The sequence below is a fragment of the Priapulus caudatus genome, unplaced genomic scaffold (genome assembly GCF_000485595.1).
Source record: "Priapulus caudatus unplaced genomic scaffold, Priapulus_caudatus-5.0.1 Scaffold89, whole genome shotgun sequence".
Classification (NCBI taxonomy): domain Eukaryota; kingdom Metazoa; phylum Priapulida; class Priapulimorpha; order Priapulimorphida; family Priapulidae; genus Priapulus; species Priapulus caudatus.
Window position 1 is genome coordinate 461034 of NW_014577150.1, and position 15796 is coordinate 476829.

Genomic DNA, 15796 nt, shown 5'->3' on the forward strand with positions numbered 1-15796 from the left:
CGGTAGACACTGTGAATCGCTCGGTCGGCAGCCGGCTGCCGCACGGACACATTCACCTAGCTGAAATTCTTGTGTTACTATGTGCGTGTTTGCGTATCTGTGTTTTTAACTTCATTAGTCAATGTAATCGATCGACCATTGAAGTTTTAAATGTAGTATTTCTAGAATCTGTAGTATCGTAGTATCTACCCTGAAATTGTGTGAGATGCGCTTTAGGATGGAAAAACTTGGCTAGATAATTTGTGCTGATATAAGAGGCTCGATCTTATCGGCCTGATGGTATTTACAGCCTCTGCTAACTTTCAAAACACGTGGCCACGGGGTACTTAAACTGTTACAATAATAAAACAATTGTAAATAAATACAAATTGTATTTACAACCAAAGTCTCAATGTTTACGAATTATCTATCGACTAATAATTTCACGTAAATTCCGTTTAAATGCTCTTCTAGCGCAGTTTTACCGCACGCGCTCTACACAGAATTCCATCTTTCTGTTAGTTTGTGCACAGTGGCGTGCGTGCGGTGAAATTGCGAGACACTGTTATCAATAATAGGCCAAAGAGTATAGATAAATATTAAGATTATGACAGTAAATACATTTTGCGTATAGTTATCATTATTTTAATATTGAAACGTTCTAAGTGATTGTGCCTGGGCCCTAACTCCAAGGGATAAATAAATCTTGCCTAATTTTATCTGCCGAGTACTCCGTCGTATCCCCGTGCCTCAATTAGCACCCATGTCTTGCTGGTTCAACCCTAATTTACGCTCAGGCCTGTGGTTCTACTGTCAGTGTAAATCAACATGATAACAGTGTACACATCTCACGACTGCCAAAAGTAGAGAGGAAATCACGCGAGACAGGATGAACCGTGCGTTAATGTCGCGGAACAGGCAGTCATCATAATATTAGCAGAAGTTATATGTAATAAGCAATGTAAGAACACTAACGCAATGGCGTCTATCATGTCCAGACCCATCTCGACGCAGCAATTGGCGTGGTCAGGCCTGGCTTCTGGTAGTCCACTCACGCAGTAGTAGCAATCGCCGAGGATCTTAATTCTCATGCAGTGGTTGGTCTGCGTAAAATGAAATTACAACAACCTTCATTCTCATCCATGGTGTAAAAGTAAACTTAAAGGCTACTAGATGCCTGCGAACCTTGGGAGTATCTACGAAAATACGAAGCTGTTTCATGCATTTATGAGAAGGTGAAAGTTATATGTTATATATATATATATTATAATATATATATATATATACACTAATTACTTTTATAATATTACACATCCAATACTCCGTACAGTATACATCTACTGGTTAACGAACATGATTAGATATCTATATATTTTTAATTATATATATGGCCTAATTCATCCAATCAGGTTGTTTTTTTACCTCCGCCAGCGGCGTGGGCGGAGTTATGTTTTCACCGGCGTGCCATTGAGTGTTGGTTTGTCGTGTGTGTTACATGCACGGTTTCAGTTCACTTCGCTAGGTGCGCTGGCTGTAGACTTAAAACACAGGCTAAGGGGCAACCACAGTCCTCCCCACTGCACGCTCGCACTAATCCGCGCATCCATAATTATTTAATTAATTAAGGAAATTTCACATTGAGAGAATTCAGCTGCCTTGGCGGAGGTCGCTGTGCTCTCCGAGTGCTCTAGTTTTATATATAGGAAGCCATCTAAAAGGTTATTGCATGGTTTGCTCAGGAAGCATAGAGTTTTGTTTACATCAAATATTAATGTTGCCTTCGCACTATGCAATACTGTTTAATATGTTGTGTATAACATGTATTTATGGTTATGATTATAGTCATGGCTAGCAAGCAGATCGCAGCATGAGCAATTTCTGCGCGCGTAATTTCGTTCAGCTAATTGAGTACTGGAGTGGGATCCATTTTTTATTACGTGTAGTATTAGGCATACCACATTTTATGATGGATTAGGATGCAGGAATAATATATTCTATTTTTATTACATTTATTTACGGTTATTGCATAAATTTTCTATGCCACCATGATCAGTTTTTCAAAAGCTATATAAGGCCGGTAGTGCGAGCAACACTTCCGCCCTATAAAGAAGGACTAGGTTAAAAGTGTTAACATTATTGCATTTATATCGGTCTTTCGACCATTATATATATATATATATATATGTGATGTGTCGTGTGTGTGTGTGTGTGTGGTGTGTGTGTGTGTGTGTGTGTGTGTGTGTGTGTGTGTGTGTGTGTGGTGTGTGTGTGTGTGTGAGTGTGAGCGTGCTGTGCGTTGCGGTCGCGTACGCGTGCGTGCGGTGTGGGTGTGTGTGTGTGTGTGTGTGTGTGTGTGTGTGTGTATGTGGTTCGGATTGTGTGTTGTGTGTGCTGTGTGTTGGTGCTGTGTGTGTGTGTCGTTGTGTGGTGTGTGTGTTGTGTGTGTGTGTGTGTGGTGTGTGTCACGTGTTGTAAGGTCTCGGAGGCCGGTCTTGGCCTGGAGGCGGCCTCGAGACCGCTTTTCTTGCGTCTCGCGTCTCGGTCTTGGCTCGGCGGTGCAATGACTCGGACTCGGACTCGGATCGAGCCTCCGGACTCGAGGACTCGGGTCGCAGGCCGAGCTCGAGCGCACTACATACATTGTAATACGAGGCAGTTTACAGAAATTTAAAATTAAACTCTTAGGTTTTCTAGATACACGGCCTATCTGTGTACGTTTTCAATGGCTCGATTAGATTCTTGTCCCTTGGTTTGAATCTGCCTGTGACTTCGTCCCTTTGCGCTTTTCCTACCACTTCCTTCTCTTCTTCTCACTTCGAAGGGTACTAGCACTCTCTAATTTGGTTCAACAAGCCATTCATTTGCGTAAAACGAAATGGATCCGTTACTTTTACACGTTTCGTATGACTCGTGTGTATGTGTTTTCGTGCGCAGTTGCAGCAGCAGATGCGTGATATTGTTCGATACAAGCGCACGCACGCACGCACGCCACGCGTCTACGTGCACCGCACGCACACCTCGATGCACGCACGTGTAACGTGCACGCGCACGCACGCACGCACGCACGCACGTGTACCTGCACACACACGACGTACGCACGCACGCACACATGCCACAGACGTGTACCTGCACCGCGCACACGTTACGCACGAACGTGTACCTGCACACGCGGCGCCACAGGCCACGCACGCACGCACGCCACGCGCACGCACGCACGTTGTACGTACACACACACACGCACGCACGCACGCACGTGTACGTACACACACACACGCACGCACGCACGCACGTGTACGTGCACCGCACGCATGCACGCACGTGTACGTGCCACACGCACTCACGCACGCACTGTGTGCGTGCACACGCACGCCACGCACGTGTACGTGCCACGCACGTGTACGTGCACACGCCGCACGCGACATATGCCACGCACGTGTACGTGCACATGCACGCATGCACGTGATACATGCACACGCTACGCACGAGCACGACCGTGTATCGTAACTACTAACAGCGCTTTCTATCAGAACATGTGGTCATTCATCTGTAAATGGCAAGCAGCACGCTTCGCTTCTGCCAACCACAACACATAACAAATAAACGTGACCTGATCTATGACGTCACGTGAAACATCGCTATACACTTTCGAATGTCTACGATGCACTGTTGCGATTTTTTCCCTTTTTTCCTTTTTTTCCGATTTTTTTATCAAAACTGGACTCGGACTCGGACTCGGACTCGGGTGGTGTGGACTCGGACTCGGACTCGGGTGGCGCGGACTCGGACTCGGACTCGGACTCGGACTCGGACTCGGGGGGTGCGGACTCGGACTCGGACTCGGACTCGGGGGGTGCGGACTCGGACTCGGACTCGGACTCGGTGGGTGCGGACTCGACTACAACACTGCCGCGGGGCACTGCGTGTGTGTGTGTGTGTGTGTTCACGTGTGCGTGTGTGTGTGCATGCGATGGCGGGTGAGTCTTACCTGTGCTAACTGGTCAAAGCGTCCAAATAACTCGTTTAGAATCCTGACGAGCTCCTGTGCCGTGCATTGAGACGCCAGCGCCGTAAACCCAACAATGTCGGCGAAGAGTATGCTGAGAAAACACACACCATCATCACAAACTATATAATCGCTGCAGTTAGAATCGTAAGCCGCTTTTTATCAAACATGCGGAAATAAATCTGGATATTTTATCGGCGAAGTCGTGTGCGCCGCTAATCTTTCAGCGGCGACAGCTATAAACGTGCGACACGGGCAAATGTCACCGAAGACGGCAGTTCCCATTTACATATTAAATGTCAGTACGTACTGCAATGTAATGGCCGCAAAGGGGTAGCTAAATATAGAGAGAAAGAAGATAAGAGAAGGTTCATTTTCGCGTCAGTGCAGTGGAAGGAAGAACGTGACACAGGTAGGTATAATCCTCCAGCTGAACCAATGTCGTAAGCAAATGTATATCATTATAGATATCACTTCGTGTTCGTATGTGTCTCGTTTAGTGCGTGCGTACATGCTAAATGTGGGCGCCCCACGCATCGCGGGGATGGATCATAATATACACGTGTCACGTGACCACTATTAAATCACAACCGGGTTCACCCACAGGTCACCCTCTAGGGTTGACATTAACCCATCAGGACAACAACGCGTTACATCATTGAAACACATTCGATGATGTGACGCGTTGTTGGCCGAAAACTCAGGGTCCCTAGTGCGGATATTAAAGCCGGGCGTTGATTCGTGGTGACTAGCTCATGTGGTTGAGGATGGCATGAATTTCGGGATGGACGTTTGCTTACTGAGAATATTGATATTTGTTCCGCAAAATATGGTTTATATTCGGCTGTGCGGCTGTTCATGTGATGCTCGTGAGTAAATTTGTGAAGACCTTTTAAAACGCCTGTCAACATATCACGAAAATTACATGTGACACAGCGGAAGCGTGTGCCTACCAAACCTCATAGAAATGTTCAGACGGATATCACTGCGATTTCTTGACTAAATGGCCAGGGTGATATAATTGTTCAAATTTCGTAGATTTAAGTTTTTCGCTCTGAATTGTGTTTACGTATGGGACAACGTCTTTTGAGGACAAACGACTTTAAGGTAACATTTGAGTACGTAGTTATTGAATTACGCCCAATACCTCATAGGTAGATTAAGACTAGGATATTGGATGCTCTCCCTAGATAAGGCTCTGCTTACCCTCCTCTCTAGAAGACGCTCGGCATTATTTACTCGGCATTTTACATATAACAAAACAAATACTTCCTGGTAGCGAGGAAAACATGGAGTTTTGTGAACTGACAAAATCAACGTTGCCCAGAAATGGAGGTTGAGGATAACGATAATTTGTAATGTAATAAGGCATAGTAGTTTCGAGTTTATAACTATATAAAATGGGCGTGCGCGCGTGTATGTGTGTGTGGTATGTGTGTATTTATTAATTTATTATTATATAACTATAACCAACGTGTTATTATACCATCGATTCTACGCAATTAGTAAACGTTGTTAACTAATTTGATTGTGTCTCATTTATTTTTCATATGCGTATCCTACACTTAATTATTGTTTATTGTTTAATTGGCAAAATTCCCTCCGTAATTGACCAATTACCATTTACAAAATTAATTTTACAAAATCATCTCAATTTTATCATTGAACATTACAGTTAAGTAATTACTTTTAAATAATGGAATGTCTAATATGATTTTACGCGGTTCTATCGTGAATTATAAGTTGCTTTTATACAATTATATAAGCAATAAACGGATTCCTACTCTAAAAAGACTCAATATTCACAAACAGCGTTTATTTATGGCTTCATATGATAGATATGACTCATCACCGTTCGCTCATACTACGTGTTTCTGTTTCCACTGCTTTAATGAATCCTCATGTTACGTTACAAAAGTCACACGGGGGAGAGCGCAGTGTATCTCCTTCGCATCGATAAGATATATCTCTCCCGCATGCTTACCTTACGTCCTCGTGCAACTGAATGTAGATTTTGCGAAATTGCAGTTCCTGAGGTGAAACGATGTCTCTCTTCATCTCCATGGCGACGTGCTGTGGCAGCACACTGACAAGTAGCCGCTCCTGCAACACGATGAGGACGATAAATAGGCGAAGACTATCACGATATCAAGCATATTTTATAGTACGGGTGCGTGCGTGCGTTACGCACGTGCGTGTGTGCGCATGTGTGTGTGCGTGGCTGCGTGTGTGAGTGTGCATGCGTGTGTGCGTGCGCGCATGCGGTCGTGCGTGCGTGTATGTGCTTACGGGTTTTACTTAGGATGCATCCTAGAATATCATGCTATCCATAGGTAGTCAAATATATAATCAAAGGTGGGAAAGCTTACAATCCTGTAAAGGTGGCTATTGATGCTCTTTGAAGTTTAGTACTGCCGCCGCAGTCGTAAACAAACGCAGTTTTCCAGCGCCTGGTTATATTACGTATGGTAAAGTAAGCTCTCAACCATACGCGGAGTATCTTAGAGGTGCGTATAATTCGAATACAGTAGACGTTATAACGCAAAATACGGCTACAATCCGTCATGGTTAAGACTGCGGTTGAATTGCGCATAGGCTTATTTGATGTTGCTCCCCTGCCCGTAATAATATCGCCAGCGAATTGCTTCCACTCTGACGATTTTTATATAGTGATTAAGTGGTTCTCTCGTCATTAATCGGCCGGGAGTGAAACATGGGTGAGCGAGGAGGCGTCGCTCTAGTGGTGTGCGCATAGTGAGCGAGTGCAGGGACTGTAACTCCTTACAATACGACCGGCAACTTATTTGATGTCCCTCAGCCAACCTGCTCGCTTCTATACTCTCCACCTCTAGCGCCGCACCATCTCACACGCTACGTGCACAGCGGTAGGCAAGATCTTGGGTAGATTTGCTCCACTCGCGGTGGCAAGCCACGGTATCGTCGAGTAAGACGCTGCAATCGGCGCATACTCATCGATATTGGACCACGAAAATTGGGCGCCAAATTACGAGACGTAAATTGCGCTCGCCCGTCGCGGACGACTGCCCCAGTCCGCAGTTCAGTGGATGTCGTCTTATTGGAAGTCAGCTGCCTTCAAGAAAATCATTTCCACAATTCTATTGCAATCGTGCTTGCGCTGCAGTCCTCCTTAAGCGCGTCAATTTACAATCAGTTTGGGTGAACACGGCGATGCTTTGCTGAAGAACCAAAATTAGGTGGAATAGAACTAGACTGCAGACACTTGGCTATCAGTCGTGTTTGTTGTCTACTCGTCTATTCTCTGTGTATAACATCCTCATTTTTACTGTTATTATAGTTGGCTCAATAACGGGGGTATGTAGAGCCGGTACCGAGAAGAAACTGTTTTGGCATATTTTATCTCGAAAAGTGCAGATTAATGTAATGGGGATAGTTAGCAATTATACGTCTGCTGTACGTGTTAGATTGGTTTCCTATAGATATACATGAAATGCAGAGAAATTGTGTTTACCCCAAAAAAACAAGCACCATTTTGTCTGCTTTCTGTTGTTGATTTTGAATCCCGGACTACATATTTGATATACTTTGGCTCAAACTTGACAAATCAAAAATGTTATAATTTAAGTACCTTGGAGCATTAATTGTAGTCATGTTTGTAGCATTAATTTTAAGAAAGTAAAAGTTGCTCCTATGCGCACTAAGTTTCTCGATAATAAAATCCTTTATATAAAAAGAGCTTTACCAGCTTTTCGTTTTCGTCCTCCATCTCGAGTCGAGCGTCGATGCAGCTGCGTGTGTCTAGGAAGGCCTTTCTCTGTGTGCGCTCCGTCAGATGGTGAACGAACATGCCGGCGAAGTTCACAGCGATGAACAAAATGACGTTGGCGACGAGCTGAAACAAGCAGTGGACAACGATTGTCGAACGTATGTCTTTCGTGAACACGGGCTGCGCCTACTGTGTCGCCGTTGCGAGAAGATGAGAGAAAAAACTTTCGTGAAGCAAAACGTGTATTGCTCTCGTGTGCGCTCGTAGTTATTATAAGGCCTTTGAAACGCAGGAATGGTTGGCACTATTACGGCTATAGTCAGCGACAAGCAACGTATTATATAATCATATCACGGGTTAGTAATACCTAATAGCTATGAGCTATTATTAGATCATATGAAAATTACGCTAACTATAGCAGTTTTGTGTAGCTTGCTTCGAACCTAGCATTCTAAGAACGACACTCTAAGGAGCAGAACTGACTGGCGCTAGTGCAAAAACTCTTACTAACTCGCGGAGATAAAGTATAATCGTTACGGCTTGAACATCGCAAGACGCTGGGATGAAAGCGGCGAATACTGGTTATTGTTGCCTAGTAAATTACGTGCAAATTTTTTTCGCCTACTATTAGCTAAGTCCGTAGCTGCGGCAGTCTGGCTTTGCGCGCATGCACTGATTAAGTAAGCAACGGTGACACGTTGTCAGACGGCTCGCGTGCGTTCTAACGACCTTCACATCTGGAGACTTCGCGTGCGAAACTGTGGGTGTATTTGTTATTAAAAAAAATATTTGTTCATCGATGGCAAAATATTTGGTAAAGCTAGAAATTAAAACGGAGGTTGGTGCAAATTAAGTGGTAAATATGGATTTAAATATTCCTTTATTATTATTACACACATACGCATATACTTACGTAAACGCATACGCATACGCATATGCAAGTAACTGTAGACTATATCATCTATATACCATCACATCCGCACATATTATATTCGTCGGGAAGATATAATTGCGCTCTTGAAATGAAACCAGATATTCTTATATCCTCAACTATTTTTATTTTCACTTCGCGCATGCACGTGGTTGTCAGTATTGCAGCCCAATATACGAGTACCGGGAACCATAGAGTATCTGTCACTCGCTTACTATGGGTTCTCTCATGTGAGGCCACTTTTCTTCATCATCAAGTATTCCATATTATACACGGGTGCGATGGCGCAGGCTTCTGCGTTTACTTCAAGCTTCTATCTCTAAATGCTTATACGTACAGTTATTACAATAGGTTATTACGGTATTATTATTACGGTATATTACTATTATATATTATTATTACTATTATATTAAGTATTAATTATTGGATTATTAATTATTATTATATTATTAGTATTGATTAAGTTATTACAATAGGTTATTACGGTATTATTATTACGGTATATTACGGTACTTATTACGGTACAGTCACCTTCGTGGTTTTCCGAAACAATAGGTGTCTTAAACATAGTTAGCGAGGCGAAGGTTTCGCCAAATCTAACGGCGAGTAACGTCACGTCAAGTACACGTCACGATATAGGCCAGGTTGAATAGACTGATAACGAGGCATATGCATGCGTACGAGTGTGCGACGTGAAGGCTTCGTAGGCCTATTACGTATGCACGCAAAAGAGCGTTCTCATGTCATTAGTTTAAGTATAGGCTGGCCAGTTAGGGCAAGAAGAAAGGGGAGGGCTAAACCAGATAGGCGTGTGTGGGGTGGGCTGTAATCTTACCCGGTGGGTTTAGAGGCGGCGATTTCTAGCGTAGTTGCATACAGCGTAATTATGAACATTATATTTCTGAACCAACAAGTAAAAGTAGAAGTTTGACATGCCTATAATTGCCTGCTTCGTATTTTTTTCATCGTTTCCTGGTATTGAGTGTCGGGCGGCGAGGGGGCATGTTCATGATTTTCATTACCCTGGATCCACCAGTGTGCCGTACAAACTCACATCAACGCTGACGCGTTTGCTCTTTCTAAATTTAGCTATGCTCGGCTTACAATACAAAAATGCCGACGGATATTGTAAGTCAATGCTATAGCCGCGATGTATTTTATGCTATTTACGCGAGGTAAAATAATCCGGGTCATACGCCTATATGCGCTGTAAAATGCGTGATAAAAAGTCAGGTTACTTCGTATATTTATTCCCCCGTTTCGAGGTTGTGTGAAAACGCGGGATGCTTGAATATGTCACATTCTTACTCACGTACACATGTAGCAGGACTATTTAGACTTTCCTGCATGTGGCTTTAAGTGTACGTACGTATTCACGGCTGTCTGCATGTCTGCATGGTGTGTGCAATGGCTTGCATTAACAGCGCAACGTTTGCCAACGAGTTTTGCCATTTTGCACTTTCATTTCCAAGACTCTTCGCCTGTGTTGGAACACTTGTCTATACATTTCAGCATTCAAACAATAGAAGCTCCTTCATACCGAAAACTAATTGGTAATGACAAACATGCGAGTACTGTGAGGATTTTACTGCAGGCGGATGGCAATAACTCAAATTGAGTCCTAAGCTAAGGATCTTTTAAAAAATAGCAGCTTAAATGACATCGGCTCGCCGCTGCCCTCGAAAAACGAAGAAAAATATAATCTGCGTTGTTTTGCTTATCGCGTAGGCGCAGGTTTATATGATACATATCACCGAGAAACGTTTGATAAACGATAAAGTCGGCGCAATTACTTTGTAGTACGCTGTATTTTTAGAAGCAGCGCACGAGCTCAATTGCTCAGCTAGTTTGTCTCCATTGCTATTAAAAGACTACTGCCGCGTACGTAATAGCCATCACAAATATTGGTCTCAAAAGCATTGCTATGCCGTCCATTACGCATGTATATATAGATGAAATTAGTAGGGCGGGCTGAAATTGCTTGCAATCGCACTGACAACCGCATGAAACCGCAGTCTATAGAGACACATGATTGCGAAATTTCCCCAAGAAATATGCGAATAACTATGGAAAGCTAGCTGCAGCAGTAATCGGTGCTGTAACAGTCGACTCGATGCAATATTTACAATGTTCAAATACGCATCCTGTCTAAGTCAAACGCCATATACACGGCAAAACCTCATCGCCATCATAAGATCACAGGATGGTCTGTAGCCGGGGGCAGTGTATCAGTAGCAATCGCTCGGTTTTATGAATTCGAGACTGTGCCGTAAGACCGTTATATGGCCTTAACTTTATATCTACTCGCTAGCGATTCATCGACACGCGATTATAACCTTGCAGCTGTTATTCATTGAAACCGCTAGAGCTGGCTTCGTACTCTTTCTTTACAGCGCACGGCCGTACGGTGTAATCTCAGCCGATGTGTAAACACTCTGCAGACGTGCCAGCCATCAAGCACTTCTTAACACTATCGAATGCTGTGAAATGAGGAAGCGATGGCGACTTGAGCAGCTGAGCAGCACTACGGACAGTGTGACGTGAGGTGGGGGGGGGGCGCTGCGAGTGTTTAGTTTAGAAAGAAGCGGCCATGCGAGCAGCCGATGTGTGTGTGTGGGGGGGGGGTGTTGCTATCCCCTGGGCGTGGAGGGACGGTCACGTGATACAGTTGACGTGTTCTTCAATATCAACACCTCCAACACCTCCAACGATAACCCTAACACTAAATATATATATATATCTCGGAGCGCTATATATAGGGGGTGTGATCCACAAAAATTAATCTATGGTGTGGGGACAGATATCATGATGCAAAAACTCTAACCCTAACCCTAACCCTAACCCTAACCCTAACCCCAACCCTAACCCTAACCCTAATCCTAACCCTAACCATAATACTAATACTAATACTAGTGCTCCGGTTGTGCGGTGTCCGCTCCCCCCCGGGGGATAGCCATTACGCCGTGGTGTGTGTGTGTGTGTTTGTGTGTGTGTGTGTGTGCGTGTGCCGTTGCTTGCGTGCGTGTGCGTGTGGTGTTGTGCGTCGTGCTTGTGCGTGGTGTGCGTGTGCGTGTGCTGATGCGTGTGCGAATTGCGTGTTGCGTGAGCGTGGAGCGTGATGCGTGACGTTCGTCGCGTGCGTGCGTGTGTGGCGTGTGTGTGCTGTGTGTGAGTGTGTGGTGTGTGTGTGTAACGTGTGTGTGCTGTGTGTTGTGTGTGTGTGGTGTGTGTGTGTGTGTGTGTGTGTGTGCGTGCGTGTGCGTGTGTAGTGTGTGTGTGTGTATGGTGTGTGGTGTGTGTGTGTGCGCGTGTGTGTGTGTGTTGCGGTCCCTTGGCCGACGTGCGCGGAACATGCGACCACTCCGAATAGACATCGAATCGGCGATTGTCGTGCTACATCCGCCCGCCACAACGTTTGTATCTATTCTTCTGTATATCCGCCACATGTCACTTCCACAATTTATAGGAGAAATGTAGCCTAATTGAATTGTGTTACATGGTAGGAAATGGCAAAGACTGATTGATTGGCCTTTGTGCATTACGGCAGATCGAATTCTCCACTAGTCGTCTCTCAGATTGTTGTATTCTATTTTAGATCTTTTGGTTTTTGCTATTTCGCGCATGCGGGTGCGAAGCATGTCGAATGCGTGCACGAGTACACGGAGGCGGCGCGAACGAGTACGCGTCTGCGCGTAATGCTGTATGTGCGCGCGCGTATGTTATTTCATTCTTATAGTCGCTTCAAGAGCTAATAATAGGTATTATTATTAGCTATTGGGTATATGTGCGCCTGCCTCTACGAACACGTGCGTAATCCTGCGGAGCAACGTTTGCAAAACGATACACGCACACATCGCTGCGCACGCACGCACGCACACGCTCCCCCGCACAACACACAAAGACGCACACGCGTGCATACACGCGTAATGGTATCACCCCGAACCATTCGAACGTCCAATGTACGCACCAATGTAGGATCGCGCGCACACGTGCACAACGCACGCGAAGCCGCACAACACACACACGAACACACTCACACACACACACACACACACAGCACACACATACACACGCACGCCCGCACGGCACACACACGACATCACACGCACACATACACACACATCGAATAATTACCCAAACCGATTAACTGCGCTTCTTGAATGAATCGCATGAATAATAACAAGGTCGATAAATCTTCGTTCGTCACTGTTTAAACGCGATCGAGTGCTGTTCTTTTGTTTGCTAATTAGTAATTCATGCAGTGCAGCAGAGATATTACCTGCCACAGCTAAAGCCTATATACGTGTATATTATCAGGGGTTAATAATGACAAATCTGTCATTATTAACCCCTGATATTATATTATGTCACATGCCTGTGCCAGCTTGCATGGTTTCTATTTACATGAGCACTCGCATTAGTTGTTATTGCAGGGCTGGTGTCATAGAATAATAATATACTTCATCGCCATGCCGAGCGGCAAACAAGCAGTGCCGCTAGATGTCGAAAAAAGCGAAAAGGTTTACCATTCCTACATGACATTCATCTCACTTACTGTTGGATCGTACGTTTTAAACGTGGAGTGTTACTACTAGATAAGACGGGCCTAGGGTCGTTCAACACGCGGAAACTAACGACATTTACAACCAACAATAAATCGGTCTAGTGTATGGCAAAACTTTGCGGCATAACGCTTTTCGGTGAGTGATGAAATCCGCCTTACAGATTTCGAAGCAGAGAATTTTGAAATTGTGTTTCATACGGTGTGTATAGAGAACAGTGGCCGAAAAAAGCCATGCATCATGGCCACGCTTAGGTGAGCCGTTCAATGTTGCTAAGCCTTTTTAATTAATTGGATGTGCTGTGTGGCAGGAATTAGTTCCATGCGGTTTGTTTATAATAGATAATTAATTATAATAGAAAAGTTATTTAAATTACGATACAATGTTTATAATGTCAAATTAAAGCAAGAAGCCAGTACTTTTACGTTACATCACGCTCGTGTTGTTGTCATTGCCGTGGTCGTCGTCGTGGTCGTCGTCGTGGTCGTCGTCGTTGTCGTCGTTGTTGCTGCTGCTGCTGCTGCTGCTGCTGCTGCTGCTGTTGTGGTTGTTGGTATTGTTGTTGTTGGTATTGTTGTTGTTGCTGTTGTTGTTGTTGTTGGTATTGTTGTTGTTGCTGTTGTTGTTGTTGTTGGTGTTGTTGTTGTTGTTGATGATGATGATGATGATGATGATGATGATGATGACAATGATGATTTTTTAACCTGATGATGATTTTTTAACCTGATGATGATGATGATGATGAAACTGATGTTGATGATGATAATGATGTTGATGATGATGATGATGTTGATGATGATGATGGGGATGTCATTGGTGTCGCTATTGTAATTGCTGTTGCTGCTGTTGCTATTAATATTAATGTACTGGTCACGGAACACCCAATGTGAATATTTTATATGTTTGCGTGCGTGTCCGTATTTTAGATGTTTGTTCACGCTGTAAGATTTGCCGTCTCCGTTGATTAAAGAGCAGTTTTCCCTTCTTTACATTATGACTACATTTCAACAATTCACCATACAGCAATTATAATGCCTGTGGACATAAAAGTCTAATTAGTCTCTCAGATTTTATTATGCTTGCTAATTTATGAGCGCTTTAATAATTTGCGTTCGAAGTTGATTGTCGACTTGAAGACTTGCAGTCATATTGACGAGTAAGACTCTCGTGGTGGGTGCATTCAACAAGGTAAAACTCAAGCGTACTGACAATATGCGACGTATAATTTCGCAGTAAATCGTGGGAAATGAGGGGCCAAATGGTTGGGGGCCAAGGGGGCAGGGGTGAGGGACCGAGGGAGTGAGGAGAGGGAATACGAGAGAGGGGTTGGCAAGAAGGCAAACGGTCGCTGATCTATAAGCGCTTATATATCCCAGGCACCCCGATGAGTGGAGAATGAGATTCAGTTAACTTTTGATTATCCAATCTAAGGATGGTCGGATAACGCGGAAACGGGGGTGGTTATGAAACGAATTGCCGATTAAATCGAAATGCAATATAAGTATAAAATATGTTTTATTATATATAATTCTACAATCTAACTAAAATAATAGGATTATTGTTTAAAAAATAAGTGTTCAAAGTTTTTATCACAGATTTGCGGCAACTGCAATAATAGCATGTGCAGTACAAAAGATTACTAGATCACGAAGCGAAGGCACGTCAATGGCCGTGTGTGAAGCAACTAAACGTCGGATCACTGAAGGTCGAATAATCGAGACTTTGCTGTAGAAGCATACTCACTATGACCGGGTTGTAACAGTGGCGTTGGCGACTGCACGGTCTACGTATATCAGGTCATAATAACGTAATCATATTATAACGTAAATGTTGTTAAACGGTCACCGTAACTGTGCAACGCCGCCGTCCGGTCGCAGCTAGCAATTCGCGGGGTATGCGTGCGTGTGATTGAGTATACGCATGCTTAGTATGGTGGCTTAGTTAACATGTGGCAGCGAGCCATACGAGCATTTCGTGAAAAATCCGCGTGTGCGGAGCCGCAGCTTTAAGGCTCTGCTGCGCGGTTGCTATATTATGATTTACAACGATATTGATATTTTCCCCACTTTCATTGCTCGCTGTTTGGCCATTGTGCGTTTTAATGAAAAACATCTGAGAACAGTTGTCTGTTTTTAAGTTTATGTAAATTATTGATAATTTATGCTTTTGTTTTGCGGTCTAATCACCATATCGTATCTGGATTATTCGGAGAAGCCGTATAGAAATCTATGCTAAAATCAAGTAGAGCGGCCGTGACGGAGCTTCCTGTGTGGACGTCGTAGAATAACTCTCATCCGCTCCATTAATTGCATGATCAACGTGAAAGCTAGAGTTAAACCACTCGATCAGCAATGAATCGCTTGTCGTTAGCCATCATCAATGGCCTGCAGTTGTTGAACTAGGAGAAAAAGCGAGGCTGCTAACTATTTTTGTAGAATTGTTCACGATCGGCGAAAAGCCACCACAGAGAGGAAAATACTTTCTGCATGGCATACGAGTGGCTTGCCTACAGACGCGGCGGTTTCCTGAATATATATATATATATATATATATATATATACATATATTATTATTTA

At 44.0% G+C, this 15796-nt stretch overlaps 1 protein-coding gene across 1 annotated transcript in view; it reads right to left on the reverse strand.

The window, feature by feature from the left end:
- Nucleotides 1-15796, reverse strand: part of LOC106804824 (adenylate cyclase type 1-like) — a 118008-nt gene that overhangs the window by 42315 nt on the left and 59897 nt on the right. The window contains exons 3-6 of the mRNA XM_014806174.1: nucleotides 7704-7853; nucleotides 5967-6085; nucleotides 3965-4076; nucleotides 955-1082 (exon numbers count right to left, since the gene is read on the reverse strand). Coding sequence (XP_014661660.1) covers nucleotides 955-1082; nucleotides 3965-4076; nucleotides 5967-6085; nucleotides 7704-7853 — 509 coding nt within the window. The remainder of the gene's footprint in view (nucleotides 1-954; nucleotides 1083-3964; nucleotides 4077-5966; nucleotides 6086-7703; nucleotides 7854-15796) is intronic.